This window comes from Telopea speciosissima, chromosome 9 (assembly GCF_018873765.1).
Source record: "Telopea speciosissima isolate NSW1024214 ecotype Mountain lineage chromosome 9, Tspe_v1, whole genome shotgun sequence".
Classification (NCBI taxonomy): domain Eukaryota; kingdom Viridiplantae; phylum Streptophyta; class Magnoliopsida; order Proteales; family Proteaceae; genus Telopea; species Telopea speciosissima.
Window position 1 is genome coordinate 53,394,987 of NC_057924.1, and position 11,792 is coordinate 53,406,778.

The following is an 11,792-nucleotide window of genomic DNA, read 5'->3' on the forward strand; positions in this document are numbered from 1 at the left end:
AGACAAGAAACAAAAATAAATTTAAACAAAATAATTTATATTTATAAATAGAAACATAAATAGAAATAACTATAAGTGGAAACTAATTCTAGAAACTTTACAAACTAATTTCTGATTTCTATTTTGTTTGGTTGTTTTTTTTTAATAAACAAAGAAGCTCACCAGAATAGTTTGGTCAACAACGGAAATATTACCGTTAGTTATAGGAATCCGCCGGCGAGTCATCAACCGACTAGATGGGACAAAAACAGGTTCGTGAGTCAGCTAGGTGTCCGGGTTGGCAGACTAATCGGTTCAGTTCAGATTGGATATAACCAAGTTGGTTTGGGCTGCCTTGGTTGGTTCAATTGTTGGATCATATGGTCCGTCCATAGGCCGTCTGGGTCAATATACAATAAATTTGGGTCTCTTTAAATTAAAACCATTATATAGGATTAAGCCCATTACTTTTTTTTCTAACATTAAAAAAGGGCCCAAGAAAGAAATTGTTAAAAACAAAAAACAATTCTATTATACCCATTGTGCACCTTTCTTCAACCTTAGGACACATGAGAACAAAATAGAACCGTGTAAAGCTTCTGTCTGATTTCAGCCTCTAATAGCGGTCACATGACAGGATTGCTAGGCTCCAAATCTTTGACAAACACCCAAATTGGTCCCGTGAATATTATGCCGACGATAATTGCCGGTAAAATCAAGTCTAAATCCCATTTATAGAAGCCGATATAAAACCCAACACCCCTCTTTAATGGTCGATTCCAGTGTTCTTGACCTTCTTTTTTTTAAATCGGTTATTGGCAAAAGGGGTTTCATAGAAATGAAATCAATAATGTGATTTAAAGAATGAGGCTACAATCTCAGCTTTGATGCCACTGTAGGAGAATTAGTAATACTGTAATTCTCAATTAAATCTTTGCCCTATGCAATGATTCACTATAATACAATAGAGTACAATGATATTCCGTTCACCGACGAAACATTAGTTGCAGCATTCTATTGAGAAGAATATAAAAAAAATAGAGAAAAACTTCTTCCCTCTATACTTCTATATGCAATTCTCTCAATGGGTAAAGAATAGTTTTTCTGAACGTGGATGAAGGGAGGGACCTTCTCCTCCTTAAATAATCATAATCTGCAAATCTCCCATAAAATTTTAACAGTTATAATAGAGGATTAATATCCCATAATAAAGTCTAGTAATGAGAAATAAAAAATCTAAGTGTAATGGAAACCATAACGTGAACCATTGAGTTGGGATGGACTTGATCAATTGGCTAATCAGAAATTTCCTACAAAAAAAAAGTTTGTTTCACATACCACGAAATATTGTTGAGACCCCTTCTCTTAAAAAAACATCATAAATATTTTGCATTTCAGTAAATAATGTGTGTTGTTTTTAATCCAACAAAATTTTCTATTATTTTCATCATAATTTCTGTAAAATATTTTTCCAAACAAACAAAGTTTTATCATCTTGTGTTGATGAAGACATGTGTCTGTAAGTATCAGACTTACAGTTAACAAAGGGCTTAACCATGGAATGAAGCACTTGCAACAAGGTTTAGTTTAGTTTTTCTACTTCTTTCTGCTCCCTTTCCACTGAGCCTTGAACCCTTGATTCAAACTTTGTAACAACATTTAATCACCATTATGCTACAACGAGTCTAGTTTAATTTGTTCAGTTTTTATTTTTGATCAAACCTACAGAATTTAGATATGCAATATATGGTGGTCTTAAAGTTTTCAGACTTTATTGTATTGCATAACTATTAGTTTAGCCTTAATTAACTTTTGTTGCATTATTGAATGTGCCATGTTTATTTTTTGAATTAATTTCTAATTTGTGGTGGCTATGAGAAATCATTTGGACAATTTCGGGTCTTCAAGTGACATATTTGAAGTTGTCCCACATCACGACTTCCATTATTGTCTAATGTGATAAATTTTACTTTAGGATAGACTTATTACAAGATTATCTAACTAATACACATGCAGTAGAGTTCTAATAATTGTCTTGCATAACATATGTCATAATTTAGGAGTAATGAACTATAACTATTAACTAGCATCTCAAGAATGCGGCTACATACTGCATTCAATCTATGAATTTGTATTGGACATATGAAATGGATTGAAATGACCAGTCACTAAACTTTGTGAGTTATTCAACCGGCAACTGATTTATAGATACAATTAGGTCGAGGGTGGTTAGTTGCAATGTTACGCAACTAGTGCCTCAAAAATGTTTTTACCTTAAATGACAAATGGAATTGTATTGATCATATGAGGGATTGAAATGATTCACTTAACTTAGTGTATGACTCAATCCAGTTATCGATTTAATGATAAAGTCAGGTTGAGTGTGGTTTGTTGCAGTGTCGTGCCACGAGGATATTCCCTCACATTCAACAATCTTCAAGTTCTTGTAGAAAAATTGCTGCTTGATAACATTTGGCAGTTCTATTCCTAGGATATATATGTTGCTGATGTTGTTTCTATGGTTACATTATTTGGAACTTCATATATGGATCTGGTATTATTACAAGTTCATTTTCAAATTTTTATAGAAACCTACTGCAATATATATTTGGTATTTTTTATAGAAACCTACGGCAATATATCATTTGGTATTCTTATGATATCAAGTTCTTTGTATCTCCTTTAATTTTGCTCCAATTTGTTAATTCTAAAATATTTATTGGTTTATTTCATCTCATATCATTAAGATTTTAATTCTCTTTATTGATGTTCTTAATTGAACATAAACTAAATTATACATGACTGCAACGTCTTCCATTCTTGATTTTTCTATAAAAATTTAACTAATTCTCTTGCTCTCTATATATTTTCAAACATTTTCTTTCTTCCTGTTTATTAATAGGTTCAATTACATCTAAGGGTGAATTTGAGACTCCAATACGCGTCAAGTCTTTATGGCAGTGATAAGCTGGAAATGATTGATATCCAAATGCTAGTTTCAACAATATTTTTGCAAATGGGCTTACATCAATTCAAAATGTGGTAACGCTAATATGATTTTTATTAGAGTTACATGAACTGAGCCATCAAATCACATACAGAAGAAAAGAAAATTTGTAAACATGGGTGCTTTTGCAGAATCAAAGAACGATACGGATATTTGGATATTCTTTTCGCAGTCTTCTACAACTATTTTCATGCATGGGTTTTCTGCTTTTTCACACCTAATTTTGTTATTAATTCTATCCATTTCTTGGGCTTGCAAGAGATGCATGATGCCTTCCCTTCAAAATTCAAAACCAATGTTGAACAATAAATACTTGTACCATTCGTTAGCCTTTATATGTTCCATGGGTCTGACTTTCTGTGATATTCTCCTATGCATGTTAAACTACCTCTCTGCGTATAGACATGGTTGGTCTGATCTAAAGTTTGTTATCCAAGTGGATTTTACTTTCAAAACACTCGCTTGGTTTATGATCTCTGCCTACATGCAAACCCAGTTTTTCCATTCAAGTAAGCATAAGTTCCCTATTCTATTAAGGATTTGGTTTACCTTCTACTTCCTAATGTCTTGTTCCTATCTTGCCATACATCTTGGGGTGTATTGGAAACATTCATCCTTACCATTCCTACTGTGGGCCTCTGATATTGTATCAATTATTGCTAGTTTGTTATTTTGTTATGCTGGGTTATTTTGGAAGGGACGAGAAGATGAAGATTTCCATTTTTTGGAGCCTCTTTTGAATATTATTTCTAATCGAAAAAATGGTAACATTGGGCAAGACTCAAGTGTTGACGATGGACAAAGTCCAAGTGCTGCTGGAGAGGGTATAAGTCCTTATGAAAATGCCAATTTTTTTAGTATTTTCACTTTCTCTTGGATCAGATCTTTGCTTGCACTTGGGTATAAAAAAACACTAGACCTTGAAGATGTTCCTCAGCTTGCCAATTGTCATAGTGCCAATGTGGTCTATACTCGGTTTAGAAAAAAACTTGAATCTAATAGTAATAGCAGTGGTAATGGAGATCAAGTAAGCATACTCAAGTTGGTGAAGGCATTGATTCTCTCAACATTGAAAGAAATTCTATGGACAGCTCTACTATCAATTGTGCGTACATTGGCTTCTTATGTTGGACCGTATCTTATTGACGCCTTTGTTCAGCATCTCAATAGTCCTCACCCAAAAAAATACAGAGGTTATGTGCTAGTATTTATTTTCTTTCTTTCAAAACTCCTAAGGTGCCTCTCAGAGAGACACTTGTTCTTTCTATTGCGAAATATGGCAATTAAAGTTCGTGCTGCCTTGTTCTCAATAATTTATAACAAGTGTCTCAAGCTTTCAAGCCAATCAAAACAGGACCATACTAGTGGGGAGAATATTAATTTGATGAGTGTTGATGTAGAAAGGATTGGCTTTTTTAGTTGGTACTTGCATAATATATGGAGGGTGCCTCTTGAGATTATTCTAGCATTGTTGATCTTATACAAAAACCTTGGGCTTGCTTCACTTGTAGCTGTTGTTGCCACAATGATTTTGATGTTATCAAATGTTCCACTAGAAAAACTACAGGAAAAATTTCAAGGGGAATTGATGGATTCAAAAGATCGAAGGATGAAGGTGACATCTGAGGCTCTACGGAATATGAGGGTTCTCAAACTCCAGGGTTGGGATATGAAGTTCTTGGCTAAGATAATTGAGCTTAGAAACTCTGAAACAAGATGGTTAAAAAAGTTACTTTATTTATTGGCTACTAATTCCTTTGTCTACTCTTCTGCTCCCATGTTTGTATCTATGGCTACTTTCGGGTTTTGTATGCTAATGGGAATTCCATTAGGGTCAGGAAACATTCTATCCGCACTTGCAACATTTGAGATTTTACAATTGCCCATTTATAATGTCCCAAACACAATCTCCATGATAGTTCAGACTAAAGTTTCCCTTGATAGAATAGTCTCATACCTCTGTCTCGATGATCTTCATCCAAATATAGTACAGAAGGTTCCAAAAGATGGTGGCGAGGTTGCAGTTGAGATAGTAAATGGTAATTTCTCTTGGGATCTTCATTCCCCTAATCTCACATTAAAAGATATTAATATCCGAGTTCATCATGGTATGAGAGTGGCTATTTGTGGTTCTATTGGGTCAGGCAAGTCAAGCCTACTTTCATGCATATTGGGAGAAGTGCCAAAGGTATCTGGAATCATTAAGTTAAATGGAACGAAAGCATATGTTGCACAATCACCTTGGATACAGAGTGGCAAGATAATAGATAATATATTATTTGGTAAGGCGATGGACAAGGAAAGGTACGAGATGATCCTCCAAGCATGTTCACTAAATAAGGACCTAGAATTATGTGCCTTTGGGGACCAAACTATCATAGGGGAGAGAGGGATCAACCTGAGTGGTGGACAGAAGCAAAGAATTCAAATTGCACGTGCTTTGTACCATGATGCTGATATTTATCTACTTGATGACCCTTTTAGTGCTGTGGATGTTCATACAGGAAATCATCTATTTAAGGTAGTTGTTCTTTGACCTCTACTTCTACATTTTTTCTTATCTCATTCTTACATCATAATTTGGTCAACCAAAATTGGTTTGATCTAAGAATATTGAAATCTTGATTGTCTGAAAAACGAGACATACAAATACATGATATGTTGCTTACCGTTATCATATTAATGTGGATAACTATTTGTCACTTTTAAGTAATCGAAAATCATTTTTAAGTGCTAAAATGTGAACATTTGAACTTATGTGACAGGAGTGTTTGCTGGGAATTTTGAGTTCAAAAACAGTAATTTATGTTACCCACCAAATAGAGTTTTTACCCTCTGCTGATCTTATCCTGGTGAGAGTATGGCATCTTTCTTTCTCGACTTCAAGTAGTCCCTCAATATTGTTTGAAAGTGATTATTTACCTTCTCTAATTTGGCAGGTTATGAGGGATGGAATGATTGTTCAGGTAGGAAAATACAAAGAAATTCTTAGTTCAGGAACTGACTTGATGGAATTAGTGGGTGCACATAAGAAAGCTTTGTCAGATCTTAATTCTGTCAAGCGTATGGCTGCAAAGGATAATTTAATTAATGTTGAAAAGGATGATAATATTTTATGCAATGAGAAGTCTAATCAAGATGATGAGAAAAAGGAACCTAAAAACTGTGAAACAAAAAAATTGGTTCGGTTACAAGAGCAGCTTGTCCAAGAAGAAAAGAGAGAAAAGGATGGAGTTAGTTTTTCAATCTATTGGAAGTATATTACTGCAACATATAAAGGGGCTTTTGTACCATTGATATTACTGGCACAAATTCTTGTTAAGCTTCTTCAAATAGTCAGTAGTTATTGGATGGTGTTGGCTACTCCTGTTTCAGAGAATGTGAGACATCATGATAGAGGATACACAGTCATATTTGTTTATGTTGCTTTGATTATTGGAAGTTCTTTTTGTGTACTTATAAGGTCCATGGTCATTGTAACTGTTGGATACAAGACTGCCACTTTACTCTTTAACCAAATGCATTCGTGCATTTTTCGGGCTCCCTTGTCATTTTTCGATTCTACTCCAAGTGGAAGGATCCTAAATCGGGTTAGTAAATGTGTTTATTTACTATTGGGATCCAAATGATCCAAATGATGTTGTTAAATATAAAATCTATTTTTTATGCAGGTATCCATAGATCAAAGTGCAGTTGATTCATCTATTCCACAACAAATTGAAGAACTTATTATCTCCATCATAGAATTCTTAGGAACTGCTGCAGTAATGTCACAAGTTGCATGGAAAATGTTAATTGTTTTTATTCCATTAACAGTGACATGCATCTGGTACCAGGTAATTTTAATGCTACTCCACTTCTTATAGTTAAAATTTTAAATCAAACTCAACCATATTTTTCTCGTGGTTAATAAGTCATAATAAAAGTTGGTTCAAGATTTATTTGATCAGTGAGTTCTAAATTTTGTTTTTTCACACAAAAATTAATTTAGTACTGGATTCATATACTCTTGGGTGTGAAAGTGGTGATTTAAACCTTAATATTCTTCTTGAATTATAAAGACTATGTGTGAGAATCCATTTTCTCAATTACATATTTTCATGTAAATTAATGCAAAGCTTTAGCCTTTTCGCTTACCAAAATTGTTTGAGAAGAAAAGACCAAACAGGGCCAATGTTGTCAAAGTGCAAAGCCCACTCAAAGCAATGAGGCTACACTTTTAATATGAATAAATATTTTAAATATGTATGGATAAGAATACAATCTAGCCTATTATTTTGTTGACAATTCTGTTAGGTTGGAGCCCATACTAAAAATAAGTTAATAATTAATAGAAGTTAACAATTAATATATGGAGAAGTTTTTCTAGTCTTGCGGTCCATAACCAAGCCATTGTAAGATTCCTATTTCTGCCATGTGGTAAAACCAGACTGAGCTAACATTTTTTGGATAGGAAGACCCCAAAGTTCCCTTCTCACATGTCAAGTTTCAATCCAAACAAAAGTAGGTGTCTCGACTAAGAACCCTCTTACCTGGTCTGTCGACCAGGAAACTTTTATAAATAAAGTAAATAAATTCTTAATTTTCATACTTGATCATTAAAAACTCAATTAATAATTGTGAAAATAAATTAGTGCATAAATTTAGAATACATTGGAGAAACTTTCTAAAATAGTAAATGATATATTAACAAATAATTCTCAAAAAATAAATACTAAGGATTAAGGGAAAATGTCCATTGCAATGCCTGACTAGGAGCCTTGTCTTAGTGGTCCAATAATTTCAGGTTATATAGATTGTTTTTTTAGTCAAACCAACCATTGAATAGTAGTTCCTCTTTGGATTAGTCATGTGTTAAGTTTTTGACACAATCTGTATTTTATGGCCCACCATGTTTGGACTTCTTACCAATGTAATTTCAATGATTGAACTAAAGTTGCCCAAAGCTATGTAAGTTGAATTCTCCATCAACCAGGGCCCAAATTTGTGCCCCAAAGTGATTTGGATGAGCCATGTTAAAAATAAGCCCCAGTGGAACTGCCATGTAGCTAATATATGGGCAGTTAAGAGAATCCCATGGAGATGGACCACCTAAAATTGTTACTTCATTACATTTAGTTGATCATTTTCAATGGGAAAATATTCTTCTTCCTTCCTTTCCATTCTTCTTTTCCACTTCCCTTATTTTTATTCTTTTTCCTTCACAACCCTCTTTATTCCCTAAGTGAAGTGCATGGGCTCGCTTTATGCTAAGGGTGGATTAGTATTATTGCACTTAGCCTAAGTGATGTACCTAGGTTGCACTACACCACATTTTTGCACTAAAGCTGCACATTCATGTGTTTTGGCATTAGTGAATAGGCAATTTTCTCTAGTCCATCATAAAAAAAAAAAAATTATATTTGGCAAAGCAGTTTTGGATATGAACACATGTTTTATAAATTGAATTTGAAATTTGATAATGTGATTAAAGATTTCTTAAAAGTTTGGAAAATGGAAACCATAAATTTTTTTGATACATTTATGTCCATGTTCATTAAACTTTTTATCAAAGAATTTGGGGATAGAAAGATTAGGATATTGTCAACATACAAATAATGTATATAATTTAATCAACATTTAGTAGAATTAAATAATAGTAATGATTCAAATGAGAACAACTTAACTAAACAAAATAGAATGAAATTGTTATACACTTTCCAGGAGTATAATTAATTATTAATTCTTCCACGTGGCGTGTAGTTATCAACGCCACGTATGCCGGTGAGTTGTTCTCCTGGTGGTCAAACCCACTATATTGACCATAGTACGAGGTTGCCTCTGTGGAAACTAGTCGGGACCACGGAGGTTGCACCTTGACGTGTCGGGGGTAAGTAGTTGACCAAATTTTGTTGTGTGCTTCTGCCCTCTCAAAGCCCTCGAAGTGTGGTCCAAAGGCCCGACCTCTTATGGTGGGAACCACCTTCCTACTCGCATCGGAGGCAAGGTTCGGCTGCCTCCGGCCCGCATCCAATGCGCAACAAGGACCCTTGTGGGTGAGACCCCGTGGCTAAGGTGCTATTGGTGCCCTACCATGTTTGACCCTACCCAAATAGACCCTAGGTTACACTTATGAGGCCTTATCCAAATAGGCCAATAAATGTGAAGTCTATATGAGAGAGAGGGGTAAGACTATTCCTTAGTCTTTCTTTTTTCTTTCTCTTTCCTAACCTAATCGTGAAAGGAGAGGAGAGCTTTGAAGAGAGGAGGAGAAGGAGGAGAAGGAAGGGAAGAAGAAGAAGGAAGCAGTCTGCCGGGTTTGGAGCTTTAAAGAGGGCACCTCGTGTGTACCTCAAACCAGGTAAGCCAAGTGCCCTTTTCCCCCATTTTTCTCTCTTCCCCCTTGCTCGTTTGAGCTTGGGTGGTTCGTTGGTTGCAGCCCAAGATGGGGATTTCTTTTTGGAAACCCAAAGGGTTAGCTCGAGCCATGTGTAGTTTTCCCTTGTAGGATGCTATCCCATTTTCATTACAATCCTATAAAGACCTCTATTTTGACCTCTTGCTGAATCTATTTGATTCTAAAGCTTCAACCACCAAAGAAAACCCCAAATCTGGATTTTTGAGCTTTTGATCCTTTAAACCCCCTTAAATCTTTGAATGTTGGGTGTTTCTAAGACCCAAATAGACTCCAAGACACCCCTCCCTAGTCCCTTGAGGCTTAGAGAACCAAATGGGACAACCCTGGGCTTTTAAAGACCTTGAAATCACACTTGGGTTGCATCGGAGGCAAGGCTGCGTGAGTCCGATGTTTGCCTCCGATGTGTCACGAGCTGCAGGGGAAGGTCGGAGGCAAGGTCGGAGGCAGGCTGCTTGAGTCCGAGCGTTGCCTCCGATGCGTTTTAAGGCTTATAACTTATGTAAACGGTGGGGTTTCTCTATGAGGCCTCCCCTACACTCTCTCACACTCTTATTCACTTCCATAGGCGCCAACATATGTGCAATGGGGTGATTTTGAGCGGGAATCGTTGCGCTTATACAAACTCCATTTGAAGTAATTGGTGAGTGGGTTTGGGTGACTGTTTGAGCTTGTTTACTATTGCTTATTCATGCATTTATGAATTATATTGTGACATTATCATTCAAGCATGATTGCATATTTGCATTTATTCTTATTCGATGATGATGATTTGGATGATATGGATTTGTGTTGGGTTACGGTGCGGGAAATCGCACCGGAACCCCAATTACGATGGAATTGTATATTGCATCTCATTCTTGTCTGTATGCACCGTGTTGTCTTGGTACCGGGTGTTAGATGGAATGGGACGTTGACACACCCGGATGTACCTCTCAACACGATAGGATTCATGTAGTATATCTGTGGTTAGGCTCGATTCCCTATGCTACGACCCTTACCAACGGGGTTTAGGTGTTGGGTAGCGAGCACTGCGCTGTGGAGAGTTAGAGAGGCCAGGCCAGGGGTAGTAATGGTTATCGGGTCCGCCTGCGGGTGGTGATGACTACGACCGGCGCGGGCTCCATAGTAATAATTGAGGTTGCATTGTGGTGAGAATGGAAGGATCCACAATGTCTTCCCGAGTTATTGCAGTAGCATATACCCAATGACTTAGCATTGTGTGTTAGGTGGTAAATGGCTCAGTTCCCTATGCTACGACCCTTACCAACAGGGGTTTAGGTGTTGGGTAGCCAGAGCACCTGCTGCCTGTGGAGAGTTAGAGAGGCCAGGCCAGGGGTAGTAATGGTTATCGGGGTCTGCCTCTGGGTGGTGATGACTACGACCGGCGCGGGCTCCATAGTAATAATTGAGGTTGCATTGTGGTGAGAATGGAAGGATCCACAATGTCTTCCCGAGTTATTGCAGTAGCATATACCCATTGACTTAGCATTGTGTGTTAGGTGGTAAATGAATTAATAATAGCATGCACCATGGACTATTTGTGATTGTGTGATTGTGCATCCCCTTTTCTCTCTCACTAGCTCGGTGGAGCTAACCCCCGTGTACACATTCTTTTTAGATTTTGATGCAGATGATTACTGTGGAGCCAGAGACCGTGACTGAGGATCATGGCGATGGTTGCCCATGATGATTGTGCCTACGGGCTGTATTGATACTTGGGACTTGTTCCCTTCTTTTTTTTTTTTTGGGGCCACGTGCCTTGTATAAATATTTATTATTATACTTGTTTTGGGGTAGTTATGCTATGGTCATTCGGGATATCCATCCAAACTATTTATGTATCACTTAGCCGTGTGAACATGAGGTAACTACTGTAAACGCTTCCGCTTATTTTATGATCGTTGGAAATGTAATATTCCTTTATCTTTCGCACTCTGATATTATTGTATTGTAATATTGGTTTATGACTGTGAGTTGGCCCCTGCATCGAGATCCTGGCGGTGAGGTGGGATGACGCGTGTCACCCCAATCATACCCGATATTGTATTTTATCCCTTGTCGGGATAGGGGTGTGACAACATGGTATCGAGCCATGATGCTCACAGACCCACGATCTTGCGGACTCTTGATTTACTCTCCACAATTAGGTTCTAAATTAAAAATCTTCAAGAACATAAATGATTGTGTGCAGACATAGGAGAAGACTGATTGTAGTGAAACAAGGACTTAGAAGATAATAGATAACATGGAACTTAGGACTTGAACCATAGGCTGTTAAGCTACAACTATGTAATTGCTTGGTTGAGTCTTAAGTAGGTCATAGATGGGCAACTATATGTTAAAATTCATAAATAATAATGAATCAATTATAATCACCCACAATTATCAACAATGAATTAAACAAGAAAG

The 11,792-nt window shown here is 36.5% G+C and overlaps 1 protein-coding gene across 1 annotated transcript; it reads left to right on the plus strand.

Annotated features, from left to right (window-relative positions):
* The first annotated feature begins 4,262 nt into the window (after positions 1-4,262).
* Positions 4,263-7,014, plus strand: LOC122639085 (ABC transporter C family member 3-like). The gene is made up of 5 exons (XM_043831921.1): positions 4,263-5,507; positions 5,752-5,838; positions 5,926-6,576; positions 6,658-6,822; positions 7,009-7,014. Exons 1-5 carry the CDS (start codon positions 4,263-4,265, stop codon positions 7,012-7,014), a joined length of 2,154 nt encoding a protein of 717 aa, XP_043687856.1.
* Positions 7,015-11,792: the final 4,778 nt, after the last annotated feature.

Coding starts and splice junctions, on each gene's coding strand:
- LOC122639085 (XM_043831921.1), top strand. CDS start 4,263: ATGGCAATTAAAGTTCGTGCTGCCTTGTTCTCAATAATTTATAACAAG. Junction 5,839..5,925: donor CCTCTGCTGATCTTATCCTG/GTGAGAGTATGG, acceptor CTAATTTGGCAG/GTTATGAGGGATGGAATGAT. Junction 6,577..6,657: donor GTGGAAGGATCCTAAATCGG/GTTAGTAAATGT, acceptor TTTTTTATGCAG/GTATCCATAGATCAAAGTGC.